Source organism: Oncorhynchus masou, chromosome 14 (assembly GCF_036934945.1).
Source record: "Oncorhynchus masou masou isolate Uvic2021 chromosome 14, UVic_Omas_1.1, whole genome shotgun sequence".
Lineage (NCBI taxonomy): Eukaryota > Metazoa > Chordata > Actinopteri > Salmoniformes > Salmonidae > Oncorhynchus > Oncorhynchus masou.
Genome location: NC_088225.1, coordinates 3380714 through 3398647, shown reverse-complemented (window position 1 = coordinate 3398647; position 17934 = coordinate 3380714). Strand labels below are relative to the sequence as shown.

The 17934-nt window shown below is 41.2% G+C and overlaps 2 protein-coding genes across 2 annotated transcripts; both read left to right on the top strand.

Moving 5' to 3' along the window:
- Positions 1 to 453: 453 nt before the first annotated feature.
- Positions 454 to 6882, top strand: hoxb9a (homeobox B9a). The gene is made up of 2 exons (XM_064985933.1): positions 454 to 1077; positions 4319 to 6882. Exons 1-2 carry the CDS (start codon positions 564 to 566, stop codon positions 4552 to 4554), a joined length of 750 nt encoding a protein of 249 aa, XP_064842005.1. The 5' UTR covers positions 454 to 563; the 3' UTR covers positions 4555 to 6882.
- A 5693-nt stretch (positions 6883 to 12575) lies between these two features.
- Positions 12576 to 15189, top strand: LOC135553672 (homeobox protein Hox-B8a-like). Its single transcript, XM_064985628.1, has 2 exons — positions 12576 to 13387; positions 14108 to 15189. The coding sequence occupies exons 1-2, from the start codon at positions 12964 to 12966 to the stop codon at positions 14419 to 14421; spliced, it is 738 nt and encodes a 245-aa protein (XP_064841700.1). The 5' UTR covers positions 12576 to 12963; the 3' UTR covers positions 14422 to 15189.
- Positions 15190 to 17934: the final 2745 nt, after the last annotated feature.

Below are 17934 nucleotides of genomic sequence, written 5' to 3'. Positions count from 1 at the left end.
AGGCGAACGTGATAGAGAAATAATGGCGCCATAATAGTATTCCGATGTTAGTTTGATTCTGATGATGTATTGGGCATTCATACACGTAATATATTGGATAAGGCTTATTGTATTCAATGGCCTTGTTCCATGAGACGCGTGCATGTTTATCAGTTTGATAAAGAAAAGAATGCGGTCGCTTATTTTGTCGTCCATTGTTTCCAATATACATGTATAATGTCGTTGGAATGCATGATTCAACTGGATATTTCTACGACTGCCTACAGATACCCACATATATATGGACGCACTCACATTTTGCATATTGCATAAACAAGACAATTTATTTAGAGAGGAAAATATGTACAGTGCTAGGAGAGGTGCAGCCCCTTGGCGGATTGATTTACGCCCCATTGACGCTTTATCAGGCTCGTGAAAAAAGTCTGACCAATCATTTCGCTCCGAGCGCACAGCCCCAGCAACCTAGCTCTACTTTGTTCGTAGGCTAGTAGAAGGCTAGTAAAAAAGACTTCTGTCCTACATGTTTTCAATTCAATGAACCGTGAATTGTATAATGTCCGAGAATGTCAATTTCTGGAACGCTGAGCAACTATTATGTGGACTCTATAATAAGTCACGAGAGCGAAGATCCGACTTCAGTCAGGTTTTCCAATGTACAGTATTCCAACTCCAGACAACCGGGGGGACATGGCGAGCATCCCGAATTCCCCTCTTGTAGCTTCCAGCCTAAACCTCCAGTTTTTAGCTCGTCCTGGAGCCCGTTCAGCCCCCATGCCTCCAATGGCTTACCAGCGGTTTACCATCCATACATCCCGACTCAGCCCGTGCCTTCCACGGACACCCGATACATACGCACTTGGCTCGACTGCGCTCCGCGCTCGGAGTCCCTCCCCGGGCAGGGGCAGGTCAAGATGGAGCCGCTACTGGGACACCTCGGGGAACCCCCCAAAATCGGTGGACACGAGTACATTTTGGAATCCTCTTCGGCAAGAGAGATGAATTCCAGCCAGGGCTCCGGATTCGAGGACAATAAGGATATCTGTGAAGGTAGCGAAGACAAAGACGGGCCAGATCAAAGTAAGTTATAAAACGAGGAAGTGAACAGTCTGTAAAGCTTTTAATGCTGTCATAAAACAGGAACAAAGAGATAGCTAGCCATAGAGGCTCACTACCAAATCTGGTCCGTAGTGTGCGTGTAATGTACTATGTATGTTTACGTTAGAATTATTATCATACATTTATACATTACATTAGGTCAAGGTATGGATGGTGCTCTGTTTTGGAGCATGCGACATTTCACGTGCGCGGTTTTCTGCACTGTCCTGCCTTAGTTTTGGGGACCAACTGGTATTGAATATCATTTTACTGCAGTAAGTTTTGGCACACAGTCTCTGAGAACAGGTTATCTGCGCTCAGTTGCACTTTAGTGCAGTTCATATTGTCAGCAGCTTGTTTTATTCCTGTAATAACTGGACAGCACCTCAAGAAAGACGTCCCTCTATTGAACTATGTGCCAAGAGCCTCTCCAGTGCAAAATTAGGGTTCACCAGGGCAAGGCCCTCTTAACTCTTGTCCACATTTTTTTTGTGTAAATATCCCCTCTAAGGGAAAACGAGCCTTTGTTTCATTCACGTCTGATGACAGTAGTCTATTTATAGACATGTAATGTCATTTAGAAGGTGGAGTGTGGGGGATTGGGCTATATGTTCGTTTCTGCAATAATTATTATTTTGGCAAAGAAACCGCATTGACGACATTTTCTGGAAATACAGTTTTATTGATGCCTTTAGGGCTGTTGAGTGGGCAAGAGTATCTTTTTAACACCAGAAAATAAATCTGAAATATTTTCCAAGTGAGACTCACAGTTGTTGTTTTTTACAAGCAGACTCATCTGTCTGAGCTAAATGACATTATGTGGAAGATGTTGGTCACTGCACTCTCAGTTGACTCGCTTTTCTAGCCATGCCTATGGTTGCCTTGACAGAATAAAATTAATTTTCTCTCCTTTACTAACACGGCCTCATAAGATCAGGCTGGCTATTAATCAGGCCTGAAGCCGAGCCGGAGTGGAAACCTATATATTTGTGTTGCTCCGCACAGCACAGTCTTGTTGAAATAGGCTGTGGGTGCTTGCCCGGTAACGTTTTGGTGCGCCGGGAAACTGAGAAATATATCATACATATGATGCCTAACCTAGATTGGATGGGTCAAGGTTCTGACAGATGGTCATTTTCTAGTGGCATGGAGTGGCGGTGGAGACGAACGTTGATTTTTAATCCACGAAATGGGTTCACGCACTACGTGAACTCTCTAATAGATGGTGCGCAACAGAATTCCCCTTTGTGTTGCCCTGGGCGGCTTTCCAGAATAAACTACGGGCAAAGGCAACGAAGTTGGGAATTACACGTCCCTCTTTGTGCTAGCAACGGCTAGTGAGTCAAAAAAAGTGATTTCCACTGAAGTTTATTAAGTTATAAGACCAGCCAACATCACTATTAATTATTGTATGTTGGCTCCCTGGGACAGTTGGGGAAAAATATATAAAATACGATGCAATCTTAATGTAGAGAAATGCAATAACAAATATCTCTAGGTATATACGAACGGTCAATTTCTCAGACTATTAAGGCAAAATTGCAAAGAGACATGACGGTATAATAACGGTCTGTAGCCAGTATGTGTTTCCATCCCAACATTCGTCACAAAACAGACCATGATCATCCAACGACAATACCCTCTTAAACGTGCATTGTTGCAGATCATGTCTCGGAGCTCATAAGTATTTAGATGGCACATCTCTATCTCCGAGGTGTCTACGGATAGCTTTACAGGGTTATCAATCATCCCCGAGGGATTATTTCCTTTCATGATAACAATAGGATTGCGTCATAAGATTTAGGACATTGGAGACAGTTGATGTGGTATGAAAGTGCGTGTCTAGGGGTAGTGGCCGATTGGATTTCTCTACGTTGGTTACATGTATGTAGCCTAAGAGAAATGGCCATGAGTTTCAATGGGCCCAGATTTTTTTCATCTGTAGAAATGCCCGGATCCATTGGACAAAGCTACGACCTTTAACATAGCCGTACGCGTTATGGGAAAGCACTGGATGGTTTGTCATGCAGTGACAGGAAAAGCCCCGACTTTGCACGGGATGAATGACACTAGGTGATTATGTACTTGGAGAATGCGAAGCACCACTTTGCGTGTCACAAAGCCCACTTCTACCTCCAGTGCCTCGGAACAGGCATTTGTGTCCACTTGCAGATGCAATCGATCCAATGCCATGCGTGGGATATTTATATCCCCACGGCCTTTTGAGTAATCAAGGTATTCTCAGTTTAAGCTTTACAAGGCCGTTTGAATGCCATGGTAGCCCAACATGCAGGCTCTACACAGTGATGTTATACCAAAAGCAACTGTGAGGAAATGTAGATGGGCCTACATGAATATACATAGCATGCATTCCCGAGAAAGCCACCAGAGAGGAAAGGCGTCTCCACGGAGACAGCAAGAATTATTTCCCCTGGAACATTTCCCATAAAAAGGAGATAATCCACTTTCCAAAGCAACCGCATTTCAGGGGGACTGCATTTTTGTTTGGGTTAGGCTCTGTTGCTCACTATAGGTCTCTCATAGTTCCAATACTTTTGGCTCTGTTGGGGGAGGATAGCTTCTCCTCATAGCCATGCTGCGCTTTCTTCACTAATTGCATTCGGCTGAGGCCTGCTAACCAAGCTGAAGGGTGGAGTGCATGGCCATGATTGGAGGTTCTGTCAAAAAAATAAGGAGAAACGTAGTTTACGAGATAACATCACATCCAAGTGTTCCACCCATTAGAGTGTACTTCTCACAAATAGGGTGATTTTCAAGGTCTAGTGGGGTGAAGGACACGAGTACTTTTTCCATTAACTTTGTGTTTCCCATTTATGACATTGTTATGGTAACATGAAAAGACACCTTATTGTCCAGGAAGTACTTTCATGGTAAACATGTACAGTGAAGGAGAACTGCCTGTCCTCTAATCCCATTTACAATACCAACCAAGGTCACCTTCGGCCTGAGGGGCGGTGAGGAACTACTTTCCTCTCTCCTCTACTCCATTACATTACCGAACACGGTTCCATTTGGAGCAATATGAGCCTTGGCTTTTGATATCACTTTAAACTCAATTATATAACGCATGGGCATGGAAATGTTGTTATTAAGCACGCATGTTTGTATTTAGCTATGTTATGAGGCTTGCTAGTCTAGGGCCTATTCTGGTCTGTGTTTGTTAGCCCTTTACTAAAGGTGTCTGTCTGACTTTCCCTTGTAGATGACCCCTCTGCCAACTGGTTGCATGCCCGGTCTTCCCGGAAGAAGCGGTGCCCTTACACGAAATACCAAACCCTCGAGCTCGAGAAAGAGTTCCTCTTCAACATGTACCTCACCCGGGACAGAAGGCACGAGGTAGCGCGCTCCCTGAACTTGACCGAGAGACAAGTCAAAATATGGTTCCAAAACCGACGGATGAAAATGAAGAAAATGAATAAGGACCAACCCAAGGATTAAGAAAAAGAAGGGGAGTGCTATTAAAAACACCACCATCACAAAGAGTCTGCTTTCTCGTTACTTTTCCCTTAAATAGGCATACATGGACTGTAATGGTTAAAGTGGGGGTGCAAGAAGTTTGTTTTTATTATTTTCCATATCGATGTGAAATACCCTCTGACATTATAGAAGCGCAGACCAATAGAGAAAACCCTTATGGTCCGTTGTAGCTCAGTTGGTACAGCATGGCGCCATGGTAGACGGTTTGTTTCCCGGGATCACCTGTACATAAAATGTATGCACGCATGACTGTAAGTCGCTTTGGATAAAAGCGTCTGCTAAATGGCATATATTATACTATACAGTAGAAAGGAGGGTGGATTCACGCGGCTCTTTCTCAAGCACTACTTTGATCACTTATTTATTGCTTTACGCATGACACCAACGCTCATCAGGAGAGGCATGGAGGTGCTGAAACGTCGGTTTCATGCGGTCATTAATACATAAGAGAAACGGTTGTAGTCAAAGGGTGTGTGCAACCTGCATTTATTCTTATCTTTTAGATTTTTTTCGCTCCATTCCTCTGTTCAACTCCATAGATGCGTCTTACGTAATGATGGTGCTGATCTTTCACGAAAAATACATTCTTTTATTTTCCGAGCAGCAGTTCCCCAATTCAGTTCCCCAATGATGTTATATTTTAACTCGATGAATAACCTAGTGTGGCGTCACATCCCCCACAGCCTCTTTGACTGGGTCGCATTTACCAAAATATCAGGGTTCCAGGTATTTGTTGTAATCCCTTTAAATACTAACTCAACAGGTATATGCACACTCTTATATGTATCTCTTTTTTCTACATAATAATTTTACATTCAAGTTCCTTGTACGTAAAAAATGCGTTATAACCTAATAAGAGTTTCATATGGAAAGGTCTATGACAGGGCTCTCCAACCCTGTTCCTGGAGAGCTTCTCTCCTGTAGGTTTTCACTCCAACCCCAGTTGTAACTAACCTGATTCAGCTTATCAACCGGACATATATTAGAATCAAGTACGCTAGATGAGGGTTGGAGTGAAAAGCTACAGGACAGTAGCTTTCCAGGAACAGGGTTGGAGAACCCTGGTCTACGGGGTATTTATCCGTTAACATTTCCTTGAGACCAATGTTACTATTTCGTTGTGTAATTGCTATAAAAAAGTATTTTAGACTACTTGACGTGGAAATTAATCAGGAATAGGTGTTTTCGGGTAGATAGCGCGACATGGTATATTTCATTGAAGTATCATATGCAACAATGTTAGATCACATGCAAGATGGAACCTTGTTCGCGACTGGGATTAATCCTAGTTTTATATTGTTTGGTCTGCCAATATAAGGTCAATAGATCCAGTGGCCTTGAGCCTACTTGCTTTGATCTAATGACTGTGCAGTCTAACAGTGGGGCGTTTTTGAACATTTACGTGGAAATAAAAGGGCCTACAATAACTTTTACGCTCTCTCTCATTTTGATATTTGCCATAAAAAGTTGTACTCCCATGCGCTTAAATACAGGATATAACATATGTCGAAGAAAAACAAGCCTACATTGTCTAAGAATAAAATGTTTACATTGTTAGCGCATGCCTAATATCATAATGAAATGTAATTTATTTCTTTATGTTTGTGTGTTTTGGAAATGAAAATCTATCTGAAGAAAATGCGCCATGCTATAGCAGTTTTTGGATGGTAATATTCCTAATTAATTGTAAATAGGCCTAGGTGAATAACCTCGATTGTTTTTATTGGAATGAGTTGAATATGTTCAAAATTGGTGTTTTGGGAAATGACATCGGAGTTGAATGAGCAGACGTCGTTTTTCCAGTTTTAGATATTGTTTACATGTTCTTGTCCAGAATGTATTGAGCATTAACTGATTTAACCGTGTTGTCGATACAATAAGGAATGATGTACTTATTTGGTGTACATGTATTTTTGTTTGTTTGTTTGTGTGAGTACTTACAAACATACTGGGAAACTCTTATGATGCATTTTCAGTGAGATATGAAATGGGTGGCGTTTCTGGAGTCACGAGCATGGCTGTCCTTCATTCTGAATATTAAGGAGCATTAGACCCCATTGTGTCTCCATGCGCTCGAGCCTCGCATATCCACGGCAGCTTTCATTACAGAGGCCTTCAGGTCATCTCAGTTGAACTCTTAGTTTTTAATAACAACAACGCTGTAAGGACCGACTCCAGAAACTACTAACCCCCTCTCAGTCTTTTTTTTATATCACATTAATCTCTTGTGTCCCTCATGTAAATTGTATTCAGTCCTGTGTTGTTTATCTGTGAGATAGCACTGCTGATGCTGGATTCGTATTAAAAAAAATAGTTTACATTAGAACGTCTCTGCACTTTTTACTGCTGTTGATAACTTCATGAAATTGATATGAGATTAAAATGAAAATAAAGCTGTTGTATTTATGACAGCCAATTAATTTTGGACAGTGGGAACGTCTCAAGAGCGCGCGTAATAGGGCGCATATGCGCCTTCTCTGCGTGTGAGTGACGACAAAACAAGTTGGAGGCTTTTCATATTTCCAACTTCACTTCATCTTTTAGGAGGAGCATGTGTTCGAAATATGTCTCGTGCGCAGGAGCATTTGTCTTGAATTGTACTTCAAGGAACGGAGTCAATTTGGCCAAGTATGCACATGGTTCCCTGAAGAAGATAGCCCGAGACCCTAATATTCATTAAGATGACTCTATGGCAATGTTTATTTTGACGTTTTCATTTAATAACGTTTATGACAATAAAAGTTTGGGTTATGTGTATTTAAAATGTCTCACTCTGTGTAGAACCTGAGAAGGCGATAGAGAAGGACGTGGAATGAAACCAATCTGCTGTGCTGTACTGTGCGTGGAAAATACCATTCATGGGGCCTGTGGCACATGACTAGTGAGGTAGGTTATGATTCTAAGGCCCATGTTCGCTTTTTTCCAAAGATGAACGCGAAGAAAACTGTATGATTTTTTAATGGGTCTTTCCAAAAATGTCACACCCAGCAAATGCTCACTCCTTTGCATAATGAGTCCATATATTATATTTAACTAAAAAGCAGTCTATTCATGAACTTGGATTAAATAGTTTTATAGATTTTTTTGCCGTATTTTGGTACAATGTGGTGCAGCATGGTACAATTCATACCCTATATCCTCCTGGAACCTCCCATAATAAACAATTATGCTAATGTTTCATCGATTTATTTTTCAGAAATGGAAAATAACAACATGGGCGTGGAACTCTGGAGACTGAATATAGGCTACATGAGGTTGAATGTACAATAACATTGTTGGGTTTTATTCTCTGAATCCCTGCAGCCTGTAGTAATTAAAATATGTCTTGAAGTTCGGGCCAACCAGAACTACTGGCTTGCAGATGTGCAACTGAGATATTGAAGTTTTTTGCGTCGCCAAGCATATGTGAATAAAATGCCTATTTCTTGTTAAGTAGGCTATGGGGTTAGTATTGGTTATTATGGCTCTGTACCACCCAATTTTGGGCCTGTTATGGCATTTTTCAGGAGGAAACAAACAACTAAAACGATGTGGGCTTTCGTTTGGGGAAGAGGAGATGGGAAAGCCGACTGTCATAAAAGAGAGAAAGAAAATGCAATGCGGTGTGCCGCAATAAAATAATATGACTGCAATAAAACTTAATAGGGTATACCTTTCTGAAGGTTAAGAACTAAACGGCTGTAAAGCAAACACGGGGAGAAGGAAAAGTTTCAAGTCCTCCTTAATAACTGTTTCGAGGTGTCGTGTGGTAGGCCTAATCCACGTTCCTAGACCGGGGATTTACGTTGTTCCTTTGCGATTTTGTCGTTTATTGTTCGCTGCGTTTGTTGTTTTCGGATTCCACTAGGAGTGGGGGGCTTGCGTGGTGAGGTCTGGACTTCCAGATGAACCGCCGGAGTCCAGTGTTCGCGAAGCCTCCCTTTGTTTCATATCCGAGCGCATCCTGGCCGCTCTATAGCAGTGCCATAAAATGCCACAAAAAGATTCTGGCGAGACGTCTGACATAGGGGAACCTTAATCTGTTAACAACCTCGCCCCCAGGCTGGCCATTTTGTGGCAGAACCTTCGATTGTTAGGTCATGGAATAGGTTATAATAGGTGGTCAGAGTGCATCTCTTTCTTTTAAAAACTCTGTTTTCCCATGCTCTCATTTTCAGTTTGCAATTCTGTTGTAATGACAGTATGCTGGGATTTTGCATTGAGTAAAAAGACAAACTCAATTTATCATGGCAATTTTATCAAACACCAGTTTATCATACCAAATCTGAATTTACAATAAACATTGCAACCTATTTTTGACAATCATTACCACTTTTGTCAGTACTTGCTACCACTATGAGGCACACAATTAGGGTACTACAACGACCCTTTTCAGAAGAAATGGCCATAATTAAAGGCTACAATTAGGGCCCCACAACAGTAACCAGAGATGAACGAATAGTAATTAGCGAAATGTATATTATACTGCCTCTATGTTGTTTTGACATTTAAACCTCTGAAAGCTACACTTCTCAAATATGTGCATAGTCATTGAGTGTCTATTCACATTGTTTTATTTTTGTGATCAAGTTTTTATTATTTTTGGGGGGTTATCAGGACAAACAAAATACACAAGCCAACAGAAATTACACAAATACACACTTACACCCCCCCCCCCCCCCTCCCCCACAGGACCTGCTTACTTAAGTACATATATTAGAATAATACATTCCCTAATGTTGCACCATGTAGTCCAGAGATCATATGAGTAACTGTGCCAGGAGCACTCTGGGTGCAGAGCATACGGACAGGGGTTGAGTTTATGTTCACCTGGAAAGCTCTTTTGGAGTCGCATAACTCAAATGGGCAAAATTAATAAATAGCTTTGACTTCTAAATCTCTGCAAGCTAGACTTCTCAAATATGTGCACAGAAAATGAATGTTTCTACTCATTTTTTTGTTGATTATGCTTTTCCATCAACTTTGGCAAAAGTTACGTAAATTATAATTTCCTAACATGAGCTTGACTCCAAGTTCTTAAAATACATCTTCGGATCATTCTTATTTTCGTTTGAACCATGCACGAGAGAGGTCGTCGAATAGGGTTGAAGCACAATTTTCCTTCGTGTTAACACGTCATTCGTTTTTAGAAATAATTAAAAACCTCACTTGCCATATGATTACAAAGTTTCATAAATATTTTAACAATTTCGTGTTTTTTAATTAAAAAAAACAACATTATTCAGGTTATTCATTTTACATGATTCATCTCAAATTATATGTTTAATTTGTTGTCTGCATATAATCAAATACAATAAGGTATGCCTTCTATTTGGTAGGCAGCTGTTAGAGTAACAACTTAAATGAAACAAATTTGTATTATATTCTTTCCAACAATATGTAGGCCCATGTACGGCAGCTAATTATTCTTACAAAAATACGTTTTTAGGCTACATATAGAAATTACTCGATTGATAATATGTTATCAATTAAATAGGCCTAGATAACGACACATTTTTAGCAATATTAATTGAACTAGACGGCATTAGGACTAAGTATAGACTAACATGTCTTCAGAAGAGGAACAGAAGAGGAACATAAGAGGAACAGTTCTTGTGGCCAATATGTTTTCTTATTTTGAAATATACTTTCACGGTTTAGTTGCGAAATACCGTCATTATGTTGGTTTATGTGTGGTGTTTCTAGAATCATAAACTGGTATCAACTTGAAATCCCTGCGTCACACATAAAAACGGCCTCTTGGTGGCGATGTTGGTCCACGAAAGAAAGCCTCCACTCTGTTGTCTGCCTATCCGGAAGTCCTTAGAAAACTCAGACAGGCCACTTTACACCACCTAAACTTGGGCGAAGAGAACCTCTTGCTTTACTTAAGATATTTTGAAGAGCGGCAAGAAGATTAATATAGGCCTATATGTTTCTCCTGTATTAGGGTAAGATTTTAATTTAGGCCTATACATTTGAATAGTCAAACAGAAGCACATTGACAATGATTTGGGCTATTTGTTAACTTCTTCAGAAACGCTATTCGCCTGCAAATAATGTTTTGACCCTAAAGCACATATATAGAGGGCACAGCTCTCTAGAGAGGATTATATAGCCTACTAATCTGTAATAATTGATATTCTGTTGGTTTAAAGTTGTTGTCCACGACTTTGGGAATAATTACTAAAATCAACTGAATGTTTTGAAGGTTTTTATGATTTATTGTTATTCGATTGCAATATGTTTAACTTTGTAGTACAACTATTATATTCATTGTTCCGATCGAAAAACGCTATTCATATTTAGGTTTTGTACAATGTAACGAAATATGAAAATAAGTGACTCTTGCTGTAAACCGTCATATTAGAAGTAAAATGCCGCTAAATTGGGTAACACTCTATATTGGTAACGCTTTTAGCGCTGTGAAATATGTTTGAATTTACATTAGAACTCCCTGATATGTAAAGGACAACAGTTAATTCAGTGTAGCTAATTCGAAAGTTTGTTATAATTCCAATAGAACCTTTATTAAAATTGCAGTACACTCCTTAACGTCATGAATGCACAAGCTAAGAAGTATGAAAAAAATGGCAGACAAATTGTCCTACTGTAAGTTGGACATTCACATGACATATGTTTTAAAGTTTTCCAAAAACACGGTTAATAATATGTTTTTAAAAATGGCAACTGTTACATTTGACAGTAGCCTAGCAGGGCTAATGCTTGCGTGCTTACACTGGGAATAAAATAATGCACGCAAAATTTACATTTTATCACTTAATTTCAACAATCTTGAACATATAGACCTATATCTTACATAATATCGGACAACTGCATAAAACAATAAAAACAAAGAGTTATAATTCGTTTGGCTCCTATACTACAATGTAAATCATATATTGGCCAATACAACCTAACTAAGACGTTATCATAATCTTATTATCTAGGCTAGTTGTATTAGAATTCTGAATAAATGCTTGGCGACACTCCTCCTGGCTTCATTTTGTAAATGCAAACTACGCTCAGCCTATTTCTCAAACCAATCACGTATAGATAGGCCTATATTCTCTTTAAAACGTATTTTAGTCCCAATCCTAACAATAGTTTCGTTTTTATGAGGTCATTAACGAACACAACCTTCCCTCAAGTTATCCCCTCATTACGTTATTCCAGAAAATACGTCTAGGGGTTAAAATATCAGCTTCTATAATGACAGTCCGTATGGAAAACACAACTAAAATGACAATTAAATACTTGAATATTTCTGTATCGGTGAAATTGCTCCAAGTGAAGCATTTATGGCTTTGGTCGTGGAACCTCATAAAATCTTAACAGCTTTTTTGATGCTAGGTGTAAACAACAAACAGCCCCATCGTTTATTGCATTTTATAGTTTGTTAAACCATTTACAACCACTTTCTCCATTATACCACGAGTGTCGCTCCTTTCAGACATCTTCACATCTTTATGAATATCATATTTATAAAAATACTATAATCAAAATGTTAAATCTGACTACCTCGTTTGTTCTCAACAACCCTCAGACGCTGGTGCCGGGGCTTTGACAAGTTGTTTTAGAACTGCAATTACATTTATAGGACTTGTTAAAACTGATACCAATTACATCGTGTACTTTCACAATTTGCAAGGGCGACTCTGACATTTTCGAAAAAGAGGATCCCACCTCATTATAATTTAGAAATGAATGAGTAGGCTATATGTGCACCCCTTTAGGTTGACTATTAGCTAGGCTAATGCTAAAAATCCATCTCTCCAAGATAGGTTTTTAGAGTGGGTAAGTTGTGGTGGGTGGGGGGCGCTCTCTATTTGATCTGATGCAAAGCGGCAGATTTCTCATTAACTTACCCGCTTGAATATATTAATGCGCATATTCTCCCCTCCTCTCTCCCTCGACCCCCCTCTCTTCCCCCTAGTCCATTGCTCCCTCTCCCTTTCTCTTTTTCTCTCTTTTTCATTCTCTCACTCCTTCCATATCAGAAGCCCGCAGAGTAGAGCAGTGTCCGTGTGGGATGCGAGAAGCCAATGAGATGAGGACCCGATAATAGATGCAAATTATCGTGAAAAGACACCGCAAAATATGAAACAACTCATTTGCAGCGGAGTAAATCACAGAAAACTGTTTGTAAACTGGCACCTCATACCAGAATTGTGATGCAGGAGCACTTCAGTGGAGACGATTTTATGGAATCGGCATGATTGTGGCTTCGGCTATTTAGATTGGGTGTTTTGAAATACAACATCAGTCCATATATTGCGAACCAGCTTGGGTTCTTTCTTTTTTTTCACCCAATAACTCTTCAATTGCCTTCCTCTCGAGCGCTTGAGTCTTTATAATCACAAACAACAACAAAACCAACAACAACAAAAGATGAGTTCATATTTTGTCAACTCTCTCTTCTCCAAATACAAGAGCGGAGACTCTTTACGTCCCAATTATTACGAGTGCGGGTTCGCGCAGGACCTTGGGAGTAGACCCACAGTAGTGTATGGACCAGGCACTGGAGCAACTTTCCAACATCCCCCTCAAATCCAGGAATTTTACCACCACGGAGCGTCCACGCTCTCCAGTGCCCCTTACCAACAGAGTCCCTGCGCCGTAACATGCCATGGAGAGCCGGGCAACTTCTACGGGTACGACGCTCTCCAGAGGCAAACCCTTTTTGGACCCCAGGACCCAGATTTGGTCCAGTACAACGACTGCAAGCTAGCCGCTGGTGGTATCGGGGATGAGACGGAGAGCACGGAACAGAGCCCCTCTCCAACGCAGTTATTCCCATGGATGCGACCGCAATGTAAGTCCGAGCTAAAACTGAAACACTGCGTGTGGGTATGAATAGCGGGAAAGGGGTCGAATATTAAACCTCAAACCATTCGCAATTAGGGCCGAGGTGCGTTTCCTGTGTTCAAAAGGAGAGACAAAGTGCTTTTATTGTTCTATGGTGTCCAAAACTTTACAGTTTAATGACCCCGCCATATATAAGAGAGAGGGGTATAGAGAAGAGAGCAAATCTTTTCTCTCCATGTGCGAGCTGGCCCGCAGCTGATTCTCTTACTTCTCACCCAGGTTAAAGTTTTACTACTCCCTTTTACGACTTAAAGTGGTCTCGGGGATTATTTCGCTACAAGGTGGCCATTTCCCACAGGTTCGGCGCTTTATGGCTTCACCCAATGCGTTGAGTAGCCTATGTGTGGCCGTCAGACATGATTTGCTTTGGATTTTATTGAATATCCTATGAATGTGTGGACATTGAACATCCAATCATTCGAATTGCATTGCAATGCTGATAAATCACTTGGAAGTCAATCTAGGTTTAAGTAACCTCGGATATATATATAAAAAAATGAGTGGATTATATAATTGATAGCTTCAGTCTGTAGGCCTAGACAATAATAATTGCTTATGGGGATATTGGGGATGGAGATAAGGGGATTGCATTTGTGAAATTGTATAGGCTATTCGTTATGGCTATTTGTATGTTTTCCTCAAACATGTCCTCTCATTTTGTCAGTAGCTGCCGGACGGAGGCGAGGCCGACAGACCTACAGCCGTTACCAGACACTGGAGCTGGAGAAAGAGTTCCTATTCAACCCCTACCTGACCCGCAAGCGGCGAATAGAGGTATCGCACGCCCTGGGACTGACCGAGAGACAGGTCAAAATCTGGTTTCAGAACAGGAGGATGAAATGGAAAAAGGAAAACAACAAGGACAAATTCCCCAGCAGTAAGACAGAGCAGGAAGAGATCGAGAAGGAGAAACGACAGAAGGAGCAGGGCGCGGGGACACACTCGTCCGGGGAAGACTGCGACAAAGCCAAGCAAATGTAAGCTATAGGGAGACTGGGGGGGTCGAAATCAGCACCGCGGAAAAGGCAGCGAGAACGATAAGGGAAGTGGGGCCAGTATGTGGTTTTGTCTCGGAACATGGCAGTCTTTGGCTAGTCGTTCCAGGTTTGATTCATTCGAAGGGAAAGTCTCCTGACGGTGACAAAGGACAGGACCATTCACATTGTGGTTGTTGGGAGACAAAACGAAACATTTGAACGGGAAATGAAGCATTTGTACTTTTTATCTGATGTTGGAAATTATTATTGTGTTAAAAATAGAGTCCTTTCATTGTGGAACAATTATCGTGAAAAAACAACAACATTTATATTGTTAGAATTTTGTCATTAACAATTATCTCGGCAGCTGTATAGTTTTTAAGTTAAATGGTGCACTTTTTACTGTTCTCACTTCTATGTTATGACGACGTGGCGAATAATGAATTCCAACAACATGAAACTGCCTATTTATGCTGTATAGGCTTTCCTATTTTTACACTTGTCCTTTCTTAGTTCGTTTTGATTGATGGTATTTTGTTGTCTTCCTTATTTGGGTAAGCATGCGCACAGTGCAAAAATGGAGAAGAAAAAAAATGCAATGGAAATAAAAAAAGGATGTCATGTGACCCTTCGTTTAAACAGAATGTGTACTGTAGGCTACTCGTGAATTAGTTTATGGGGACTTGATGATATGCTTTATTGTTCTTCATCACTTTGTTCTATTGTCTAAACCTGGAAGCGGCGGAAGACAGAGGACACAATAAAGTTTACAAGCGAGAATCTGTGACATCATTGCCGCTTCATTTCCTCTCAAGGTGTGAATCCCAATAGTGCCCGTCACCACACAGACTGACTCAACCAATTAGTAATCTTACCCAAAGTGCATTAAAATCTTCACCAAACCAATGAGTATTTATGGCTACTGGGTGCACACTTCTAACAATGCAGGGATTGACGCATGGTCAGAATTGTGTCGCCCATGTTTATCTCCACGCAAACTTGTCTGGCTAAATCAAGTCTGGCTAAATCATATGACTATTGGCAGTAACAACACCCCCCCCCCCCTTCAGAAAAAAACGTGATGATATCTGACTTCCCATAACAGTCACATTCGTGTTGAGTCTTATTCGAGAGGTGGAATGAAAAAAAGGTGCATAAAAGCACCTGTGCGCCAGGTAAATCTTGTCAAACGCTGGGGGAGCGTGGTACGTGGCACTAGGCGACTCGAGACAGATACTGGCCTCCATGTTCCGTAAAACAAAAGTGCTCGTGTTGTCCAGAGCGTCTCTGTGTCGTGCTGGAGATGGAAGCTGTGAAAAGATGGAAGCTCTGAAGCAGAAATTTTCCCAGAGAGAGCCGGAGTGGGCTCCACTGGTCCCTGGACATAGTACAGGCATCGTGCGCAGAGACCACAATAACATACAGAGGAACTTGCTGAGAGATCCCATCACTGACAAGGATAAGTAAAATCGATATGGAAACTAATAGGTTTTTCTTATTTGTGTGGTGTCCAACGAGAAGTCGAGGACAATTTAAGATCTGTCTGTATATATTCAGTTGGATATTTGTAAGCATCAGCCCTTTTTATCACTGTGCAACGCGCCGGGTGATTACATAATATATTCTATTGACCATCGATTTGTTTGTGTTCTAGTTAGTTCCTTGATTGGAGGTAGGCCTACCTTTTGGCTTCGAGTGAATAGACTGGAGTATTTTATGTGTATGGTCAGCGGTGCACTATTTTCCACATTAGCTGAGCTTGTAGGAAGCCCTGCTGTTATTGGACGAGTTTGTATCACATGGCCCTCGTCACGTGGCCCCTGAGGAAAAAGGGGTGATTTTTGGTGTAAATCTAGACTGTAATTCTGTAATATATCACAGTACCTCGTAAAACCGACAGTAAAACCTCCCGGCCTACAAATCACCGGTCAAATTATGAGTTCATTGTATTATGCGAACGCTTTGTTTTCCAAATATCAAGCTGCAAGTTCGGTTATTCCAAGTGGGGTCTTTCCCGAGCAAACTTCTTGCGCCTTTGCGTCCAGTTCACCGGGAGCCAGCAGCTATGTCTCGGGCTCCGGCGGCGCAGGCTTCTCCTCTTCCTCCACACTGTCGGGACTGTACAATAACGCAGGGAACATGCCCACCCAAACCCGCAGCATGTATCCCTCTGCGTACGGGCTGGGCACCGGCTCTCTGAACATGCACTGCTCCCACTTTGAACACCCCAACCTCTCCATGATTTGCTCCGGTGGTGACCCGTCCAAGGTGTCCAGCTGCGGTAAGGCGGAGCAGAGACAGAACGAGGACAGTTTACGGATCTACCCATGGATGAGAACCTCAGGTATGTGAGCTTAAAATGTATGTTTTCAAATGAAGAGGAGGGGAGAAAGGAATGGGGCTTTGCGCCGACCTAATAATTCTCGTAAACGGTCTTATAACAGTGCGGTTGCGAAGTTGCCAGGGCTACTTCCTCAACTATGCTTTACGACGCTTTGCCTGCGCATCTTTTATTGCTATATGACCTCAATAAAACCATAATTTAAGACATCTGAATATTCATTAGGTGGTATTGTGTTAAAACAGAAAGAGAAAGGGCGTTGGATTATTTTACTCCGTTCTCGGGTAGAAAGAAATAGCCTAAACAGGCTAATCCATCGCTTTCTGTTGTTTATGCTGTTTCGATAGGATTTCGTGGTAAGCGCACTCTACAACACAGCATGATTTCCAGATGCCTGGTCTCTGCCCCGTGTTCGCTTGCTTATATTATTATCGCATAAATGCCTCCGAGTTTTGCAAACACTAAAACACTGTGATGCTAATAGTTGGTTAGCTCTTGGTTTGCGATGTTGGGCTGTGTTGTTTTGTTATAGAAACGCCTTTGTCTGACATTCTGAACTGGCTTGTTGAATAGTTTCAGTGGGCCTTACTGCTGCCTACAGCCCACACAACAAACAAGTAAGATGCAAGTATGATGCTTACAAAATAGCAATTCATGATACGCCAGTGTTTGATTCAGTGTACTGTCAAATAATGTCATGCGTAAAGCGTGTGTGTAGATATGTAAGTGGCTGTGTAGCTGTGGTATGTGTCTCTGCGCGCGCCTGCCTGTGTTTGTGTGGTGTGCGTTGTATGCACTTTAGGAGGCTGAACAACTACACACCATCAACGAACAACCACTTTTTGTGCGCGCGGCTCATGTGAAATAGTGGCTGACAACAATTTTGTCGAATCATTTTCAGTAACCTCTCAAGGCCTTGGCTACTATTACCACGAAATTCCTATCAGTCAATTGTCAATTTAGTGCTCCCTCCTCTTGTTAGCCTCTGGCGTAAAACGTACAACATCATAAATAGTTTTGAAACATATGTCCTCATTAGCAGGGATTTTGACATCTTCTTGCAGACATTCGTTTCCACGCGTTTTCTCATAAATTTACGCTCGTCGTGTAAGTTGTGTGTAGGCTATGTATGTCTTTGTGTGAAATATGCATACTTAAAAAAAAAATCCTAATGGA